At 41.5% G+C, this 22,182-nt stretch overlaps 1 protein-coding gene across 5 annotated transcripts in view; it reads right to left on the bottom strand.

Moving 5' to 3' along the window:
• The window catches only part of MAST4 (microtubule associated serine/threonine kinase family member 4), a 567,608-nt gene that overhangs the window by 17,529 nt on the left and 527,897 nt on the right, over nt 1-22,182 (bottom strand). For 4 of the 5 annotated variants that reach the window (XM_030322252.1, XM_030322263.1, XM_030322258.1 and 1 more), the window contains 10 exons: nt 20,227-20,435; nt 18,718-18,856; nt 17,009-17,141; nt 15,978-16,143; nt 14,030-14,131; nt 9,307-9,429; nt 8,771-8,883; nt 6,575-6,702; nt 6,042-6,232; nt 1,661-1,861 (listed from right to left, as the gene is read on the bottom strand). In XM_030322252.1, the coding sequence (XP_030178112.1) occupies nt 1,661-1,861; nt 6,042-6,232; nt 6,575-6,702; nt 8,771-8,883; nt 9,307-9,429; nt 14,030-14,131; nt 15,978-16,143; nt 17,009-17,141; nt 18,718-18,856; nt 20,227-20,435 (1,505 nt within the window). The remainder of the gene's footprint in view (nt 1-1,660; nt 1,862-6,041; nt 6,233-6,574; nt 6,703-8,770; nt 8,884-9,306; nt 9,430-14,029; nt 14,132-15,977; nt 16,144-17,008; nt 17,142-18,717; nt 18,857-20,226; nt 20,436-22,182) is intronic. The other variant, XM_030322280.1, reaches the window with a different exon arrangement.

Below are 22,182 nucleotides of genomic sequence, written 5' to 3'. Positions count from 1 at the left end.
TAACAATGATTCTCAAAGATAATACAGGTGAAATAGAGAAATTTTAAGAAAACTTAATACCACAATACCAATTCTATTGTTTTTGTTTTAAAAGCAAACACGCTTTTATTGTTGATATCACTGTTCCATCCATGTGAGTCTAAACAGATCTTAATTAACTGGTCACGTGAAATTGTGTGTGTGTTTGACAAAAAGAATGATCCACTAAAGATGCTGAAGTTTAAATGTGAGCTGAGTCAGAGGCAGGCTACTATGTGCCCAGCGTTACTGAAGACTCACCAGGTTCAGTGAGCGCCAGGGGAGCCACAGCAAACTGCCAGTGCCCACACTATCATTTCTTCCGAGTCTTATTTATGTCTGTCAAAGTGGAACAAAGCTAGGTGGATCACTAGCGATGTTCTTTCACTTTGGGACTGCGTGTGGCACTCTTGGTACTCTTTCACTGGCTACCTTTTGTCTAAAGATCACAAGGCCAAGTGAAGAGACACACGCTGGTGGGCAGGGAACTTGTAACCATGCGAGCGGGAACTGGACAGAGTGGAAACACATACACACATCCAAAGTGCTGGAAAGCCAAGTCCCCATCCTTTGTGGCATGACAGTTTCCCTTATCTCCCTGTATTAAACAATTGCTCTACCTTACCAAGACGTGGGCTTTCTCACCAGCTTTCAAAAGTGGACTTACCTTTCCAACTGCCGCTGATTTGGAGTTATGAATAGTCATTCAAACTAAGGAGATAGATGGTTACTTTATGGTGCTGAATGGGACGCCTCCCAGAAAACAGAGTGGGCTAGAGTGAGCAATACCCCCAAATGAGCATTTGTTTGTATCAAATTTCTTTCTGCACAAACAGGAAATTTTGAAACTGTAAACAATTCCTTTTATACAAGGTCTGTATTCCTCCAAATGCAAGCCATCTGCAATATAATTCAATTGCCACTTCCACTCTCGGGCTGTCATTTGAGTGTTAAGTCACAAACACCAGGGTGTATGTTTTCTCACTTCTGGGGGAATTGCGTAGACTTAGTGATTTCTAGAGGCAAAGCCCTGGTGTATAAAAATACTGCAATTCCACAAAACCATAATTAAGCCCAGTCTTCCAATACAGGGGAGAAAATGACTACCAGTAGGAGGAAGCATAGCTCAACAGACAGGGTTGGGAAAATTTGTAAATTTCAGGGCTGTCTGTGACTCTCTGCATCCCCAGAAATGAAAAACTTATGTTCTCCATATCTCTCTCCTCATTAATTAGAAGAGGAAAAACTGTACTTAGCTTTCCAACACATATGCTATAAACAACTCAGTAAAGTACATAAATGATGCATAGTCTAGGGAAGAAAAATGATTCAGAGGAGATAAATTTACCAGTTAATTTGAGGAGGGGGGAGCAGAAAAGGAAAGAAAACAAATAAAAGAAATCAGGCTGTGTGGGAAGGAAGCCTGCCTCATCTCCTGATGCAGAAAGAAGCAAGAAGAAATCAGTGACACATGCTGTCTGGGAGCTCCGGAGCTCCCGCAGGGAGAAACTCCGGAGAGATGCGCTGGGCACCGCCCGTTACTGCTTCTAGCAATCTTGCATCTCGATCAGCATTCCAAACTGGGGAGAGGGGGACACATGCACAAAACCACACAATTTCATGCGAGTAGATGTCTCTCTACCTCCTGGGATCATGAGGGACAGAGCACTGGCAGAAAGGGACTTTGTGACTTTCCCCGAGATTTTCTTTTTTTCTGTGCTTTCTAATCGCTGCCGAGCCATGTGAGAAGCGGGTTCACTGGGTGGCTTTGAGGAATTATCTGTACTGTCCACACACTCGCTTCGTCCATTTATCTGATCCAAGTGCTCTGAAAAACTGCCAACTGTACAAACAAGAAGGGATAAACACGTTCAGGGAAATCGGAAAGGAGAGATGGAAAGAGGGAAAGAGAGAGAAAGAAGGAAGAACAACCTGGGAAACGTACTCCCATGTGGCTCAACAATCCATATGGCGCCAGGCGAGCATTAAACACACATGACTGCTTTCAGAAAGGTGATGGGGAAGAGAAGGGGATGAAAGACATGTCCATCCAGGTTTCATTCTCCTTGTACCTAAGTCTGCTAATTCTCAATGACTCCGCTTAACTACAAGAGTCACAACTTTACAGAATTTCGATTTTAGAACGCTTGTAGCGACAACTCCTCCCCACTGCTTCCAACCACGGAAGGCTCTGAAGCAAACACCACCTTATGAACACCATGACCACCCACTGTATACTAAAATTATCCTGTGATATTAATGGTCATCGTTAGCAATGCTGTGAATAATGTGGACATGTGGATAATGCTGTTTGGGACAGGTGGACATCATCTCATTTCTTCACATAGACTTGGGACTGTGTCATCTCCTAGTGTCTTCCTGGACTGCACTAGACTGCACGAGGTTCACGTATGTAACTCACAGGAGAGTGCCTCAAGCATCACCTGTGACTTCTCATGCCCTAAGTCTCCTTGCAAATCTCCCAGGACAACAAAGGACAGTACTCACTGCATTCCACAATGGCTTGCTGCATCTTCCTGGTTTTTTCTCTAGACAGTGTATCATCTCCTGATCTGCCCTGAGGTTACTGGACCAGCGGTAAGATCCTTTCCTGTCTCAGCCAGCCACGCCTTCTTTATTTTTAAGTTTATTAGCCCTTAACAGAAAGGTGGGTTTTTGTTTGTTTGCTTGTTTGTTTTAAAAAAATTAGGACTCCCCTCAGCAGAGGATCACAAGAGAATCACGTGGGAGGATGCAAAAATGGAAAATCAGTGATGTCTGCCTGGGTGACCACACAGACCAAGAATAAATAACGCTTCTGAGCGGAAATAACATGTGGAGTCCCCCAGAGGAAAGGGGAACAGCCACCCACTTCGGGTTTTTCCTACTCTTTCACAGGCTATCAGTTCTCTTTCTTTCTTTTTGTAATCACTGACAGTTTATCTTTGTCCATCCGGAAAAAGTGATGCTCATCTCATTTTGACTTCTAAATGCTGTTACAAGCCCCCTGTGCTTTAGAAACCATCAACACTATCATCACCTTAAGATATACAATCCATGCAGAGAATTTAATACCATTATAAATGATCCTTTGAAAGACCAACCAGCACATTTTAAAGCCTAGGAAATAGGCTGGATAGGACTTAATTCACAATCCTGTTCTGCTGCTGAATCCACTACTCAACTTCACAGCTCAAGTTTGGCCTCTGTGCCTAGGAGGTGACAGAGACCCTACAGGCGGGGTCCTCGCTAAAGGAAGCTTAGGACTTGAGAGAGCGCTATGGGTACAGGAAAAGAGCTGGACCTCCACGCGACACCCATGAGACCCAGGAAGACAATCCTAAATGAAGTATCAGCAGCCTTCCTACTCCTATATTCCAAACTCAACCTCACTTAACTCCATCTACTCAATTCCCTCTAAATCAAGAAATCAACAGCTCAAGGACTTGATAAAAACTGCTTTGCGACTCAGACACCTCATCTCCAAAACCTTAAGCTTACTTTGGGCTAAGTTACACACTCTTCTCCTTGCTAATCTGGTAGGATGGGCTCCCTGACAAATGAAAAGCCGAATCTCTTCACAACGAATAATTGGTTGACTCGAGCACTACACCTAAGACTTCAAGACTTTTTACTTTTCACCGATTCAAATGCAACACGATCGTGAAAAAAGAGAAAGAGGTATGAAACTGTACTTCCCTAAATGCCCGAGTGCGAATAGGTACTGTTCTTTTTTAGCATCCCTGCCCCCTTGCCTCTGCCACCTCCTTTCAGAGCAATGGATAGAAGTGTGCGTTTCTGTTCTGCCAATAGTGGATAATGTCACCTTAATGTTCTGTAAATGTCAAGGGTTCTTTCTTTTTGATGGCGGAGCAATATAAAAATCAACAAATTTAATTTTACTACAGTCACGGTTTTCAGATTTCCTAATTACCCTTGGCCGTAAGCAAATCAGTTCATCTCTCTATTCTGTGCAGCCCCCAAGGTCTTTGATTATTTTTAGTGTGTATATGGGGGAGACAGAAAGGTGGTTTGAATCAATTAATCAAAATGCATGGCAGGACCTAAGCAGTTTTTTTTTTTTTTTTTTTTTTTTAATTATGAAAGTAATCAATCAACTGCTTAGATACCATTTCCCTCTGACACTGCTGATGGGGACCAGGGCAAAGAGACTAAGTGATCACCAATGACTCACCATATTAAAAAAAAAAATTTTAAATAGAGGTGAGTATATTTTATTTAGAGCATAATAAACTAGGAAACAGACACCTTAGTAACGAGAAAAATAAAATACTGAGATACTTCCATTTGATTTATCAAGATGAACTAAACATAATTAAGAATTTTGTACCACTAGGTTGTTTCTACACTACTTCCACATTGCTATTCTCTTGGTTTTAGAAAAAAGGAAGGATAAGGGCAATTATCCTACATGGCAACGGAACTTAGAAGAAGAGAGAGAAAGAAAAAAAAAAAAACCCATTATTTCCATAGAGGCAAACTTTTTAGTGAGGCTGAAATAAACCTAGCCTGTAAAATGTGTTTCCTTGAAATGATTTTTAAAAAGTTACACTATGAATATTCAGTTAGTTAAAAAAATGTTCATAAAAATTCCTGGAATAGTTCAACATTATCAATATAGCATATCGAAGAGAGCTTAATGATGACATTTATCGCAGCAACCCTAAGCCATATCCATGTTTCATTTTTTTTTTAAAAAGCATACATGAACATTTCTCTGTAGAAGGATATGCTATGCATAAAACTGTTATAAACCAAGTAATATTCTAAGTGCACTTGGCTTGGTCTGAGGGAAATTCAAGTTTGATCACCTAATGAGGACACCTCCATGATTAAAGGCCAGAAAATATCCATGATACATTAAGCCTTTTTAAAAACCTGTGAAGATACTGTCACTCCTGTCAGGAAAGTTACTTTTACACAAAAGTGACATTATAAAGTGCTCTCAAAGAAGAGGCCTAATCCAGGGGCACCTGGGTGGCTCAGTTGATTGAGCGTCGGACTTTACCTCAGGTCATGATCTCATGTCTTGTGGATTCGAGCCCTGCGTTGGGCTCTGTGCTGACAGCTGGGAGCCTGGAGCCTGTTTCAGATTCTGTGTCTCCCTCTCTCTCTCTCTGACCCTCCCCGGGCTCGTGCTTTTCCTCTCTCTCTCAAAAGAGAAAAAAAAATTAAAGAAAAAAAAAAAAAAAAGAGAGAGAGGTCTAATCCGTTTAACTGCCTCCCAAACAGTGAAAGAGGTCTCAGGAGTTTCTGTACTCCAGTTACCCAGAGACTGGAAAGGTAACATGTCTATAGTGGAGGCGCCTCATATGCACGTAAAATACCAATCTGAATTGTGCTGGTATTTCTCACTCACTCCTCCCCTCAGTCCTGGATGCACAGACAGCATCTGGGAATCTCACAAAATAAGCATCGTGCTGCACTCACTAAGAGTCCAGCGTGAAGAGGTAAGTTGTTTGGCACAACATGGCCCCATAACAAAAACCACCACCTTTGAAGAAACCACCATCCATTTTGACACAAGAAGGAGAGCTGGCCTTACGCTGTACCTTGTGGGTGATTTAAGCCATTTTTGAGGGTAATTCGAGCGTGTCACTATTTGGTACAGTTCCTTACTCCTAACTTTCAGTTAGACACTACACTGTGAGACCTGCTTTTGCACCAACAACAGAGAAAGTGGTCCTTAGTGTGGTTCTGGTTGCTGACAAAGAATCCTACTGAAACCCAGTCATGAAAGCTAAGGCTGGCTCTTGGGTCAAACTGAAACAAGAAGGGTTTACTGTATGGGGACACAATAAGGAGGGGTCTGAGACACTGGACCTCAGTTTGTAAGAGCTGATCCCCCGAGCCTTCGACGTGGGGCCATGGATGGAGTCTAGCAGCACAAAATAGCCATTGCCACCACCTGGTTAGGCCAGCCCGGGACTCAGAACACCAGCCACCACTTGTCAACGTGGTGGGTGACGTGTGGACAGCAGGCACCGCACAGGGGCGCTTACCTGACAGGGTGGAGCTGCTGATTGTACTGGCGGGAGTGGTGACCTCGGGCTCCTCGTGCAGGTCTCTGGAGCAGGGAGCACCTTCATCTTTTTCTGCCTCTGTTGAAATAGCCAGTTTGGGAAGTGGGCCAGAACTGAGTTTATGTCTGTTGCTTTCAGTATCTGAAGAGTTGGATGTGGATAACTGTTGCCTTAATTAAAAACAAAACAAAGTCATGTATACATACATACTAGGAAACGGTGTTCAAGGAGAATTTTGGAGGAAATGAGGTAAAAACGGAACTTGGATACACCCAACCAACACATGTCTAGCACACTGGTTCTTACAGTGTGGTCCCTGGGCCAGCAGCAAGAGCATCTCCTGGAACTTATTACAAAGCCTCCATCCCAGATCTAGTGGATCACACACGCTGGAATGGGCCCAGCAACCTGTGTTTTTACAGGGCTTCTGGGACATTCTGATGCACACTCAAGCTTAAGAATCACTGCTCTAGCAGCAACTGCACATGACCCTTAACAGACGTTTCACATACATTTCCGAATATTCCGAACTCCAGCTGAATGTTTCTGTGGATGGCAATGTTGTGCTTTTGGTTTTGTCTCCAGGCTCTTCCTTCTCTTCTCCTGGATTCTGAGTTATTCGGTCTATGCTGCTGAAAACCTGCGAGGTGAAGCAATAGGGTTTATTAATATCTTCTTGAAAGAGTCTGTCAGAAAAAAAAAAAAAAAAAAAAAAACCCAAACCCTGGGAGTAAAGACCAAGAGTATAACTAAAGTTTCAGTTGGGACCGTGTATTTAGAAGGTACTTTCCGATACTGTTTACTTGAGTCCTGAGATGTATGGTCAATGTATGTATTTTTTTTTCTTCTTGGAGCAAAAGCTATGAATTCATCACCCTCTTGCCCTGTCTTGTTATGGACTTTGTATCTGCAAACAAAATCCATAGACGCGTTGGGGTTTCTACGCCGGGGATCAATGCACACCTTAGATTACTTTTTAACCATGATGTCTATCAGAAAAAGAAAATCACAGAGAGAAAGCTTTAATGGCCACCAGTCAGGGGTGGGAAGGAGAAAAATGAATTGGAATTGAGTGCAAACAGAAGAATAAATTACCTGGTTCAAGAAGTGTGTGGGGGGATGCAGTACGTATGTGGTTATGAGTCAGAGGTCTCTGGCTTATAAATCACATATACAGACACGCAGCTTGGCACTGGCGTTTCTGAAAGGGATCAGAGCTCAGGCAAGCCTGAGACCTCTGTGGTCCCACAGGAAAGGTGGAAGGGAAAATACAGAGCTGGGAGCCCAGTGCAGGAAGCAATCCTTACCGTGCCATGCAGCCACTCACTGCTCTCATGGGTGGGGTGCCCTTAGATGGCCCATTGGTCTACTAGGGTGAGGACCAGGCTGGCTAACAGGAAGGAAATGGAGTCCAGGGCCTGGCTTGGATGGGCCAGAGAACAGGCACTGGGGAAAGCCTGCACTCAGTGTGATCAAAGCTTCAGTGCTGGCTCTGGGTAGGCCGGCCACCACCTCCTCCAGGGAAACCTCACCTCTCCATGGCCTTCCTATAAACAGGGCGGTCAGTGCCAGCCCACATGCAGATGTGCTGTATCTAGGGAGCCACATAGAAAAAGGTATGAACACTTTATCAACCCTATGTGTTACAGAAAAGCTGAACATCATCATGCAAAATGCCATGGCAACAGAAAATGCATAGCTACTGAAAATATCACAAGGGAGGCAGGCGGGGGGCCCTTTAGGTTTGTTTCCATTTTCCTAGGGCTCTTCCAGTCTCAGGACTATCAGGTTTCTTCGTTTTATTTGCCTGTGTGTGTGTGTGTGTGTGTGTGTGTGTGTGTGTGTGTGTGTTTTAATCTTACCACTATCAGTAAAAAGCATCCATTTCAGACATCGATTTTATTACCTTCTCCCACTTCCAAAATTCGAGCTTGGCTTCCTACAGGCTTTTTCATATAACTTATGTTCTCTGTCATTGGTTACCAGACTTTCTTATTCTGCATCAACTAATCCCCAAGGGTCCTACCTGATGTCAGGGACTCAGACTGCTCCTTTGTGTTGTATTCCATGTGATACTAGGAGGGGGCTATGCACACAATGACCTCAAGCTCAATGTTCTTCATTAAAAGATGAGAGAGGAGAGCCTAGGTGGTTCAGTTGGTTAAGCGTCCAACTCTTGATTTTGGCTCAGATCATGGACTCAGTTTGTGAGATCGAGCCCTGCTGTCAGGCTGTGCACTGTTGGAGGCTGTTTGGGAATCTCTCCCTCTCTCTCTGCCCCTCCCCCGCACATGCTCTTTCTCTCTCTGTCAAACCAAATAAACAAACAAACAAACAAAAAGGGTCAGAGAAAGGGGAGGATGCCTCCACAGTCTGGCAATGAACTAAACCTAGTCACACAGGGTGAGGTCAACATATATGGCTCTCGTGTTCTCCATAGATAATATTGTGAGTGCAAGTCTGCGTCTCCAAGAAAAAAGATATCCATTTGTGGAGAGTGAGACAGGCAGGTAGGGACTCTGGATTATCAAGATGGTGGGGTCACTGTTCCTAGGCTAAAAGGAATTTTAAGCACAGGAGACCCCAAGCACTAAAACACTACAGAGGTGATTTTTACAATCTTGTTCACCTATTTAGAAATGCCAACTATCTGGCCTGAGGGAGATTCTCCAGAAAGACTCTGTAGGTTTCTGCCATATTTCACTTACTTTTGAAAACCTGTGTGAACAGGAGGAAAACTGCCTTATTTCCACAGTAAAGTCTTCATCATTTGTGTCATCTTCTTCCTCAGTCTCCATGTGATGATATTTCTCTGACCGAGCTGCAGAGAAATGTTTGGTAACAGTTCCAATCACTCAGAATTTCAGCTTTTAATTTAGATATGTTACTAAGAGTTTCTATATCAAAGCATTATGTTTAAGAACTCATAGGCTCGGGGCGCCTGGGTGGTTCAGTTGCTTAAGCATCCGACTTCAGCTCGGGTCATCTTCTCACGGTCCGTGAGTTCAAACCCTGCGTCGGGCTCTGTGCTGACAGCTCAGAGCCTGGAGCCTGTTTCAGATTCTGTGTCCCCCTCTCTCTCTGACCCTCCCCCGTTCATGCTCTGTCTCTGTCTCAAAAATAAATAAATGTTAAAAAAAAAAAAGAACTCATAGGCTCAAGACTAGAAACTTCTATCACGAGCAGAGATAATTTTCTACAAAGTAAAGGTCAAACAACGTTTTATGTCAGATAATTCACGTACTATCAAAATAACTTGTGTCATCCTCAGATTCCAGTTGGGGAATAAATTCTGCCTTCTGTCTCAGCAAACTGTTCCAGTCTAAAGAACGGAAGAATCGATGCTGTTTGACTTCATAGGCGCCACCTTGGGGTGCAGAGGAGAGGGAAAGAACAGAGAGGAAAATATTAAACTACCCTCACAGCAAAGCTTTTGACAACACCTCCCCCTGCCAACACTTCAAATCAATAGAGAAACAAATTAAAGAATCATGCAAATCTTACTTTTTCATTCTACAACAACCCCTCCCAACCCAAATTTTCCCATAATTCATCGGAAGACGATTTGATTTTGCTAACAGCAGTTGCCATGGCACAGTTTTCCTTTGTTAATTTTTCTATGACTTCCTCCATTTTTCAAAGGTTAATGATGCGGACATTTAAAATCACATTATGCTGAACCTGGGGATGTGCACACACGTTGGCCCAAAGGAGACTTGCTCATTACAAAAAAAAAAAAAAAAAAAAAAGAAAGAAATTCTAACAAGGCACAAAATGTGTTCACAGCAACATTTCCGCCGGAGATAAGGTTAATAAAGATGAATTTTTCCTGAATAGTATATAATGGTTTCCATTCAGTTTTATTGGATTGCTCATTAACATAGGTAGGACTTCGATTCTGTGGATCACAGATTCTTAGGTAAGAAACTGGCAAGCCTGTTTCATAGATTTATAAAGCATGTGATGAAAATCAGGTACCATTCCTAAGTTTTAGGCTTTTTTTTTTTTTTTTTTTTTTTTTGCCAATCAGCATAGTTATTTAGTTCATGATTTTATTTTTTTTAAAGTTTATTCATTTGTTTTGCAAGAGAGTGAGTGCGTGCACGAGTGGGGGAAGGGCAGAGAGAGAATCCCAAGCAGGCTCTGTACTCTCAGTGCGGAACTTGACATGGGGCTCAGACTCCTGAACCATGAGATCATAACCTGAGCCAAAGTCAAGAGTCAGACGCTTAACCGAATGAGCCACCCAGGCGCCCCTAATTTAGTTCATGATTTTATTGAGGGTTTGAAAGGGCAGGCCCCATCAAAATATATCATGCCCCAGGTAAAGGGAAACAGGTACACAGGTTAGACAATCAAAGTGTGAGAATCAGGCCTCTGCCCTTACACACACACACACACACACACACACACTGTCGAGGAGGGAGGTAAGGAAGAATCAGTCCCCAAAAAATACCACAAAGGAGTATTTCTCACAAGACTAACACAGGCTCTCATCACCTCCCTGCCAGGAGATGCCCTGTAGGTGTGACGTAAATGCCTTTCTTGTGAAGTTGTCACCATGCTTCCCACTCTGTCCTCAGTGTGGTACCAAAAAACAAAACAAAACAAAACAAAACAAAACACCAGGATGAGAAATGCAAACTGAAGGAGAAAAGGGCCTGAGTGTTGGGGTGGGGGACCTGTCTGTGTGGCCCAGAGACGTGGCTCTGCCGGTCAGGTTACTGCAGCACAGGGTGCAGACTGGAGCCCCAAACCCAGCCAGGGCAAGAGCAAAGTGGGAAAGTCACCCCCAAAAAGGAAGAACAGATTCTTCTTTACTAAGCATTTGATTGGAATCTTTATCCAGGATGCTACATAGGCATTCTCTGTGTTTCTGGCACACAGTGGAGTCTGATGTTGACCACAACAGCAATAGGAATGGCAGCGGACAGAGGAGGGCTGACTTGGACAAGTACTGCCCGAGACACTAGAAGCATCCAGTTCTCTTCAATTAAATCACAGAAAGCAACCCCACAAAGCAGGCATTGCATCAATTCCATGCTTGGATGGGGAAAGGGAAAGAAAGAGCACTGATCGTATCTGGAGCTCCTGTTACATATTACGTTAATGTACTTGGTGTCTTCATGAACATACTGAATTTCAGTCCTCGCCATAATCTTGTGAGGTACATAGCATGCCCACCTTCCTAGATTAGGAAATTGTGACCCAAGTGAAGAAGAAACCACTCAAGACCTCCCAGCTGGTACACGGGTGGAAGTCCGTCGCATCTGAGCAGCAGTAAAGTCTGACAAACCAGGCTGCCGTTCAGTACTTCACGAGTTCAAAAGTCTAGTTGGAGGACAAGTTTCCCAACTGCAAGTTATCCCTTGCCCTAATGTTCTCCCTTGAGGTTCTCTCTCCTTTCATGGAAGTTTCTTAAACATCCATTATGTTCTTCACACTCTTTTTCTCAGCCTCTCTAGTCTCTCGGGCAAATGTGAATTCACACATTTTCATGGTGCATTATTTTGCCCGCTAAATATGCATTAAATCCAAAATGCTGTCATTGGAAGCAGCATGGCAGGCCTGCGGGATCCTCAGCCTCGTTCTCTGGACCCTACGGGATCTGTCACATGGGACCTGTCTGTTTGGCACGTACTTCTCGACAATACCAAGAGCTGGGTCAGGGCCTTTTAAATGTCTCTTTTGAGCTTCTGTTAGGAGATTCGCTTCTCAAATTGTCAAACCCCGAAAAGAACCCAAGTAGCAGTAGCAGGGAGAAAAATGAGCAGAGAGGTAACGCACAGCATATCACATATAAACATGGATGTGTGGACCATCACCATAACCCTGTTTTGTCAAATCCAGCCCAGTCAAGTTCCCAAGTATTCTCAGAGGAGGGCAGCAGGCAGAAGACTCCGTGAGGACACTCTCCAAGCCGACCCAAGAACACAGAAGATAAGTGGGCTCTTTGGAAGGGATGTGCCGATTCTAAAGTCATCTTTAGACGTATCTCAGGCCAACGCGTCCCCGGGACAGCTGACAAGCACACGTAAACAGATATTTGCGGTGTTGCAGGCTGTCTGAAAATGCTGCCGCTTCTCCTATTTGGCTCGAGCGGAAATCACGCCTCAGAACTCTGCCCTGCACGGGGCCTTGACACCCATTCTTTGACACCTACTCACATCCCTGGAGCCAGAAAGCAAATGTGACTGCAGGTCACAGAGGGCAGGGAGCAACGAGTTTGCTAGTTACTCCAGACAAAGGAAAATGAAATAGGGGGGAGGGAAGAAATATAAAGCACTCTGTTCAAAGAGTTCAACCAGCTCAAAGACAGGGGCACCACCGCCATTTCTGTATCTCGTATGTCCAAAGGGGGAAAGTGTGAGATCATACGGGCAGAACATGAAAATGGCAATACTGGGGCCAGCAGTGTCACACCTGGTTTTAAGAGCCACAGTGGATGATCTTTTATCCTCATGAAAAGGCGGGTACTTCTCTAAGCTCCATTATACAGACGGGGAAATGAGGCACAGAAAGGGAAACATCCTGCCCACAGTCACACAGCAGAGACTTAAATGCACGCAATCTGACCGTGGAGTTTGTGCCCTTAACTTCCGTTTGTATTGTCTTTCCTACTCGAAGGCCCACTCATCCACTGCAAAAGGCAAAAATGCACATGGTCCTCCGGTAAGAGGCTCAACTCAAAGAAGTCTTCCCAAGTGAGCCTGCAGTTTGAATCATGTTTGATTCTCTAATGCAGACCATGAGAGATGTTTCTGCAAAAAGCCGAATAGTAAATACTTTAGGCTTTGTGGGCAGGTTTGATGAGTCAACTCTGGTACTCTACCATGAAGGTAGCCATAAACAATGCATGTGAATGGCAATGCTGTGTTTCAATCAAACTTTATTTCCAAGACAAAAATATGGCCCACGGGCTTCAATGCATTATCATAAACTCTAGTAGCAGAGCATATTTAAGCAAGAATGGAGCCCTCCAACTGGGGAAGCTGTGGGCAAAAATGGGGAATAATAGAAGATATGTATTTGGAGCTGCTGCAAATTATTTTTGACTTGGGAAAATTGAGGGAGAGAATGATTTCTTCAGTATTTTCTGATATTTCTATTACAATGAGGTAGAATGCAACAGTTCAGAGTAAAAAACCCATCAAGACAAAAATTTTCACAGGTGAAAATTATGGGAATGGTCTACTGTGTTTTGTACTTATATTTAATATTTAGTCCCATCTAGATAAATTTACATACTAGGGCAGGTTGGGACTCTATACTGGGATCACTGTCCATTCAGAATATTAGAAAAGGAAAATGAGTGGCAGAAACATAACCTGTATGGGGAACAGCTGGGAAAAAATAATCGGCAAGAAACAAATCTATTATCTCCTTAATCTTGAAAGCCAATAGTTTTAATCCTCTTTCTTGGGCTATGGTATGATCACCATGATGAGACAGCATGGTTCAAACCTCTGACACTCATTTCCAGAAACTAATTAGTTCAAGGACTGATAACCCATTTTAAAGCCTATAGACGGAACGTGCTGGGTCAAATCCTTCTAGCTGTACATCTCGAATCATCTATTTTAAATTATTTAAGATGCATGCTTTTCAGGATAGAAGAGTTACATGTGCCCTTGAGGTTTTCTTCCAGACAATTTTATTTATTGAAACAAATAACTTTTGCTTTGCAAAAAAAACCCAAAAAACCAAAAAACAATGAGAAAAAAAAATCAAAGACACACAACCACCAACCTTCCTAGCATACATATTGCTCTGAACCAGAAAAAAAATAAACACAAAATATGATTGTTATAATGTGTTGTAGTCATGTCCTACATCAACCAACAGATGTTTCCTAGGCAAAAAAAAAAAAAAAAAAAAAAAACCAAAACACAAACAAGAACCTCTTAATGTTCCACAAAGACATTATTTCTTGCATATTAGCGAAATTAAAACATATGTGCTCTAACCTGTTCCCAGTCTCTCCAGGGGATTCTGCCTAAGAAGCAAGGTAATCAGATCCTGGGCATCGGGGGGTGGTGCCTCATCCTTTTCCGGCCAGTTGATCTCATCTAGAAAGGAGACACAGAGCTTACAATGTCATTGTTCAAATGGCAGTCCGGGTACCTACAGCCTGGATGTGGCCTGGGAGTTTGTGAGAAAGACAGAATTTCAGGCCCCATCCCAGACTGAATCAGAATCTGCATTTTGACAGGGATGTCAGTTGGGCATAAGCAAGTTTGAGAAGTACTGTTTCATGAGATATAAAACAGCACAGCTGTCAACAAGACAGGGAGAGAATATTTCAACAAGCAGCACCTTCCATTTCCTTTTTTGATTCTTTGTATCTTTTTTTTCTGTGCGGCCGAACTGGCTCACCACAAATTGTTCCTTCTAGTCACTAAGAGGACTTAATATGAGGGAACCCCTAAACACCTCTGTTTCAGGTGATTGCTTGTACAGGGAATCAAGACAGTAAGATTTTTCTCTCCTACTGTCCTTCAAATGAGAATTTGGCCACAGCCATAGAGTTCTTCAGCTTTGAGAAGCACGAGTTAATTTTGCAAAAATAACTATGTCTAAAGACAAATGAAAGGCCAAAGTGTTAAGCTTGAAGACAAAGAAATCCAAAGTAATCATAGTAATGGAAGTATTCAAAATCTGCCATAAATATGAGAACATGTTCTACATTCCACAGGAGTTTGCCTGAAGATAAGGTGTGTGTGCTTGTGTGTATGGAAATGCAATAAAAACATGAGTTATTTCTGTGTGTGCCTGCCTCCAGCTTCCTCTGCTGCAGTTTAAATCTGATTTGGAAAATAAAACATGAATATGCATCTGAGCCGTAAGGCATCGAGAACAAAGCCAGCATTTGCTGCTTGTGTTAATTAAACAGTTGATTCCTCCTGCCATTCAGGCCTTGGTATATCAGCAAACAGCCTAGTTATAAATCCATAAACAGCTCAGATATTGTAGAAAAGGGTTATACACTGCAGGCAACGCACAAATCTACTTTGTTAAAGTTTACAAATATGCCTGGCTTGCAAAGTCAACGATAGAGAATAACGCTGTGATTAAGGGACTCCTCGTACCGACTCGCATTTTCCCTCTCTTTCCACTGTTGGGCCCTGTAGCACAGTCCAGACGGTATCCGAGTGGGTGATGGAGGTGTCGGTGATGACTGATAAAACTCTGAGGAGGAGAGGCCTTTTTGATATGCTTCGGGGAAATTTATAAAAACAGCAGGTAGGGTACTAATAGGGCCTATTTAATTATCATTTAGTTTTGCCACAAGCCGCGTAACAATAGCGAGGGTCAGCGTGCAGGTTAAGATCTAAAGGTTATTGAATTTTAAATGAAAGATGAACAGCTGTTACAGAAATAACATTACACCATAACAACCACCAATGAAATCATTAACAGTCTGTGAATTAAATTTGCTTCCTTCCCATCCTCATTATTTATTATGTGGTAGACATTTGTTTTAGGGTTTATTACATTTTTGTTAATTTCTTCACTGTGCCATTAGCTATTTTCCCCCCATTTATGTAAATGTGACCCACATTAACCTTTTCTTCCCTGGTGCCACGTTCCTATGATGGAAAGGAAGACTGGACGGCAAGGAAATAATTTGCAAATCCCACGTGAATTTCTTTTGCAGAAAAAGCACACCATAAAAATCGGTTACACCGCCAGCGCCGTGCCAGATTCCATGTTAACGAAACTTCCTCAGATCAATTTTCAACACAAATTGATCTCCTGAGATTTGTCAGTCAGTTATGGGCTATGATGAGTGAGTTCTTTTAATGTGTTGGCTAAACTGTTTGGTAAAGGTTGACATTTTAGTGGCGAAGACGGCAATACTCCGCAGGATTACATTAAAGAGCTGCTTTCCAATAGTCGCTTGAAGATACTTACCACTGATGACTTGTCCAAACAGCTCTTCTGGAGTGTCCCCAAAGAATGGCACGCATCCAACCAGAAATTCATAGAGGATAATCCCCATGGCCCACCAGTCCACTGGCTTCCCATAGCCCTGCCTCAAAATCACTTCTGGTGCAATGTATTCAGGCGTGCCACAGACCTAAAAGATGATTGCAATATTAGAATAATTGGAATATTAGACATGAATCAAAATGAACACGATGGCTAAACACCAATTAGGTTGCCCAGAGTGCACCTGCTCAACCACATGGGCAGAGAACTTAAGAACAGCAATTATTAAGTCAGCATCCATAACCCCAAAGGCAATGAAATATTTAAACAGCAAAAAAGGGAAATTTAAATGCCGCTTTAATGTTAAACTATGCATAACGTGCAATTTCAAATTGAGGGTCTGACCCTGTTTGGTGGTTCTACTTATTCCACAATATTAAAAACATTTTTAACGCTTAAAAGAATGATGCATTCTTCATCTGTTGCCACCAGAGATAGTTTTAATATTTGTATGACCAAAATATATTCACATCCTGGTTACTTTATCAAAGCCTGACAGTTGAGATGTGTTTACCTTAAGTAACTTTACAATGAACAGATTGTGGGCACATGGTAATGAGGCATGCTTAAAGGGAAATGGGCCATGGCTGGGATTTTAGCACCCGGGATTGTACAATGCATCATGAGTTTCATGAGTACTCTACTGAGACTCCTGAATTCCTTACAAAAACAGTTTTCCATTTGTCTCTCTCACATTCTCACTTGTGCGCAATTACATCGTTCGTCTTGCTAATAGACCATAATGCTGGGGGAGGAATGCGGAGGAACGGACAGTTCAGAGAGGCCCAGGGAGAAAAATGGAGGCAATTTGCACTTTATTAAACGTAAGGCTTATACAGACATCTAGACGCCCAGCACTAATGTGAAGCTGGCTTATACAAGTTGATTCGGAATGTCGCTGGCAATATCGTACTTTGTATTTCCCTCTAGAACTGGGCTGCGTGCAAGCTTACCTGTTTGTCCAGGAACTCTCGAGCATCCTTCTCGATATGACCTTCATAAAGATTGGTAGTCATGCTCATCAGTCCCACCTTGGATAATCCAAAATCTGTCAGCTTTATGTGCCCCATGGAGGTGACCAACAAACTATGAAGCAGAAGGACACATGTTATAACATTTGCTTTTAAGTTCTTTTCTTTTCTTTTTTTAGCTTTCTCCTTCCCCTATCAATTCCTAAGTCTATTTAGTGTAGAGGTATCAATCTCAATATAGAACCCAGCCCGGGAAGAGATGAAATCACAAGAACATATTACACAGGGGTATCTGGCTCATGAGTGTAATTCACAAGGGAGGGCCAGACACTGGGTCCAGCTAATCTTTGTTGGGAGCGGCCACATACAGTTTCATTTATAGGTCTGAACTCTTAGAAAAATTCTAGTGTGGGACTCTGACACCTATTTTCAGCATAATAAAACAATAAAGGATTGATTACCAATAATCCCACGTCAATCTGTCCAAGGTTTAAGTGAGACATAAGATAAAGAACTTGGACAGAAAAACGTACTATTGTTTAAGATTTCAACTTATGGCTCGAATTTAAATTTCTACTTATTAAGCACAAAATGTAAATTTCTTATGTATGCAAAGGATTCACATTTGACAGCTTTATGAATTTAAATTAAAAAAAATTTCATTTTAAGGGGAAAAACCAAAATTTTAATTAATTTAAAAAATTAAAGAGATAGAGGAAGTGTAAAGAGAAAGAATATCTACTGGAAAGAAATATTCCAAAGTTCTAATAGTTGTCTTTGGTAATGTCATGAATGAATTTTTAAATTTTATTTTATTAAAAAAATTGTTTTTATTTGTCTTGAGAGAGACAGAGAGAGTGTGAACACAAATGGGATAGGGGCAGAGAGAGAGGGAGAGAGAATTCCAAGCAGGCTCTGCACTGTCAGCACAAAGTCCAACGTGGGGCTTGAACCCATGAACCGTGAGATCATGACCTGTGCCAAGATCAAGAGTCAGACGCTTAACCTACTGAGCCACCCAGGCGCTCCATGAATGAATTTTTAAAAATCTTTTTCGGTACTTCCAAATTTTCTGGAATGAGCATGAGTTAATTTTATATAGTTCTCAGCACACTTAGAATCTTTACATATTACACGTAATGCTTATAGAGCCGTCTGAAATTAGCGGAGAAAGCATAAAAAATTTAATAAATGGTGTCAAGATGAATAATAGTCATTTGGGGGAAAAAGTCTATGTGTATCTCAAATCAGACACTAAAATGAACGTCACATAGGTTTAAAACTTTTACATTAAATGGTGAGATAGTATATAATATCAAATATATCATCTTGGAGTAGGGAAGGGTTATCTAAGTATATAATACCACATGCAAAAACCATCCAGAAAGCAACTAGTAGCATTCTATGATTCAAAACTTAACATAATAAAAATCAAACTTTTAAAAATTTAATTAACCCTGGCTTTATCATCATCTTTTTCTTTTGTTCCTTAGAAGCTATTATTATAAGCCCCAGAACCTTTAAAGTACTATATAAACATTACCATATATACTGCCAAAATAAGTCATATGGGAACATTACAGGACAATTTTAAAATGCGCAAAGCAGCATTAAAAGAAAACATTTTTATAGACATAAGAAAACTTTCTGCATGGTGTGAAAAAAAAGATCTGTTTCCTCAGTGTGCATACTTGTCTGGTTTCAAATCCCTGTGTACAATTCCATAATTATGTAGATATTCCAAGGCCAAGACTGTCTCCGCAAAGTACATCCTTGCCATGTCAACAGGGAGAGGACCCATATTCTTCATCAAGGTAGCACAGTCGCCTCCTATAAAACACAGACACAAGACTTAGCAGGTATAGTATCAGCCAGGATTGAAGATGACCATCGATGCAGATTATAAAATAGCATCTACCCACAGACACAGTATACCAAGTTCCTAAGTGGGGACTGTGCAGAGTATCCCCATTTTTAACTAAGATGTGGTGTGGATAAAAAACATAAACATAAACATAAGCATAAACATAAACATATATATATTTTTTAAGGCAGCAGTTCTCCTAAGAGCAGATCTGGCTTCAAAGTGGAAATGAAATTTGAAGAACAAAATACACCAGTATAAAGCATGGGTTCTGGAATTAGGCTCCTGGAGTTCAAATCCTGGCTCCGTTACGGGTGGAGAGATCTTAGGGAAGCTAGTCCTGGCACCCTTCTCTAATATCATGACAGTAAGACTGTCATCCCTTGTAAGATTATTAAGTAGATTACACGAGGTGATATATGCAACGAATTGAGGACATTACCAACACTTATTAAATGTGTGATAAATGTTAGTTATCATAACCACAACAAAGGTTAGTAAGGCCAAGTGCTGGTGTGTGTGGGGGTGGGGGAAACAGGTGGAAATCAGGCACACTACGCTTTTGTCTTGTGTCTACTAGTAAAGTATCTAGTAAGTCTCCCACCTCTTGGGTTTCAGTTCACTCATCCGCAAAATGAAAAGGTCGAACTAGATGATATTTAATGTTTCTTAGAATTTTATAGTTTTGGGATTCTGCTCAAACAATTACAAGAGCTTAAATTAGATGCTTTTGAAGATTGTTTTGGCCTTTCCTCATCTCTGCCTTTTATTAACTTTGTTTATCTCAATAAGTCATGGCCAAACATGCAGAAATTGAATGTAAAACTGATGGAAAGAAGAACATTTAAAAAGTAAACCATAAATGTCAAAAAAAGGAGCGCTAGATTTTCTTGACGTGTATCTCCTTTTCCCCTAAACTCATTTTTAATTTCATACCGTAGACCACAAAGAATGCATTTTTAATTCATTCTTTAAGAAACTCAGTGTCACAAATGATTTTATGTTATGTAATGAAAGTAGGTAGGAAAAATTCCATCACCTATATCCTAACTGTAATGACCAATTGAGAGGAGGTAGTTAGGATTAAAAGCTATTAAAAAAGCAAAACCACTGTTTTCCAAAAAGCACTAATTTTCCCTTTGTTATAGTAGAGCAGGCACTTTACAAGCAATTAACAGAAGATAATGACAGGGAAGACAGCCATCTCAGTGCCCGGCTTCAGTTCCTAGGTGGGTACAACCATTGGGTAGCACAACAGGGAAAGCCTCAGCTGCACAAAGGAGCAAGCAGCTTCTGGATACAGGGGTCACGTTCTGTGTGTCAGAGGCTGATGTACCTTCCACATATTCCATGACCATGCAAAGGTGGCGCCTTGTTTCAAAGGAGCAGTACATGCTGACAACAAAGGGATTCTCTGCAAAAGTCAGGATATCCCGTTCCACAAAGGCCTGCTGGATCTGGTTTCGGAGGATGAGGTTCTGTTTATTGATCTTCTTCATAGCAAACCTCTGCCGGGATTCCTTATGCCGAACAAAGTAGACTGCCCTGAAAAGGAGCATAAGAGTTGGAGTTCACGGGAGGTGAGGATGCTTCTGGGTACAGGAAACCACGTGATCGTCAACATTTTTTTACATTCACAAGGAAGTTGGAATTCAGCTCACACAAGCTATCCTAGCAGCTACATACATTCCATTCCAAGGCAAAAGCTTACAGCTAGGTTTATTTATTTCTTAGTCTTTCAATAAAGGTAATCGGCTGTACATAAGGCACCAAATTCATCTTCATGGCAAGGATGGAAATGGACAGTTTCCAGAGTGAGCTATTTCCCAATAGGTAGCTGACGTTTTCAGTTTTTCTACAAACAAAATTCAGTATTTAAGTCAGAACAGGAAAAGAATTAACAAAAGTACACACATACCATGACCTACATCTTTTTTGGCGTTAGATATATGTCACTGACTATATGACTAAAACAATAATTTTCTATATGATACCAATGATATCTGAAAAAAGGACCAAAGCTTCTTAGGGTAGGTGGCTTCCAGTTTGAAGGTAATTTACTCCCCATGACATTTCCAGATAAATGATAAGTGTGTACTAGGTCATAAAGAGGCTGTCCTACAATGAAGAGACCTCAGCATGATTTACACCTATGCCTGTTTTAACAGAAAATTCCTCTCCCAACATAAAAGGGGACCAATAATACACTGCATTTCCTTTCCATCCAACCCATGGCCAAGGTGACAGCCAACTTTACTGTAAAATGACGTTGCACCGAATTTCTGCTGCAAGACTCACTCAAACACTCTAGAGAACCAATTCTGGCTGGGGAAAGACAATGGACTCCCTGAACCTTGATGTGGAACAAACAAGTAAAAAGAGAGGAGGAGGCTTAAAACCTCACCTGGAAATGATGAGCAACAAGGAAAATGTCTTCAATCAGCTCATTTTCTCTTAAGTTACTCCTCACTTGTCATTATTGTGGGAGAATAGATTTGAACTGTTAGGAAATGCTCAAATAAGTAATAATTTACCCAAACAGCAATCATTCACAGTAAAGTATTCCAACGTTTGCCTCCTAAAATGAGGGATTATTCTGAGATGCCTATCCCACTATTTTCATTGTTCCTAAAAAGAGAATGTAAGGGCGACTAGAACACCCTAACTCCCTGCTGAACCAAGATGTTAGGGTAATCCACTTCTGTAAATCTTAGTATATTCAATCTCAGTTTAACTGGTATTCATGCATTTCGCTCAAGTGTTCAACTAGCAAATCGCTTTTCTGTCAAGTATGTGTACGTGTATCTTTGTCTTATTGTATCCATCTTTCTCCTTCACTTGCAAAATCACACATCATTTTGTCTCTGTTCAATTTTTTTTTCTTTACTTTTATTTCCCCCTCATAATTTCTTTGGTCTTCTCTTCCTTCCTTCACCATATACAGAAAATCTCTTTTATCCACACATTAGATAACCAACCCAAGGAACAATCTAGTGCTGTTATTCCCGCTGTACAACAAACTGACAAGGGAGCTGGGCAGCTAACACCTTCCACAGGGGCCATGGGTCTTGTTCAGGACGCCAAATGCTGGGGCTCCCATCAGCTGGGTTTATCTCCACACTTGTTTTTCTGGTGAGGCCTCATATCAGGATTAACTAATTTCAACAAATATTTAAACTGATGAAACATGAGTGTGAAAAGGAAAAGCTTTGTTGTTCATTAAAAAAAAAAAAAACACACACACACAAGTGGGATGCTTTGGAAAGTACTGATAAATGTGTTAAACGTGAGT

Source organism: Lynx canadensis, chromosome A1 (assembly GCF_007474595.2).
Source record: "Lynx canadensis isolate LIC74 chromosome A1, mLynCan4.pri.v2, whole genome shotgun sequence".
Taxonomy (NCBI): Eukaryota; Metazoa; Chordata; class Mammalia; order Carnivora; family Felidae; genus Lynx; species Lynx canadensis.
Note: the sequence above shows the minus strand (reverse complement) of the source record. Positions and strands in the feature narration are given on the sequence as shown.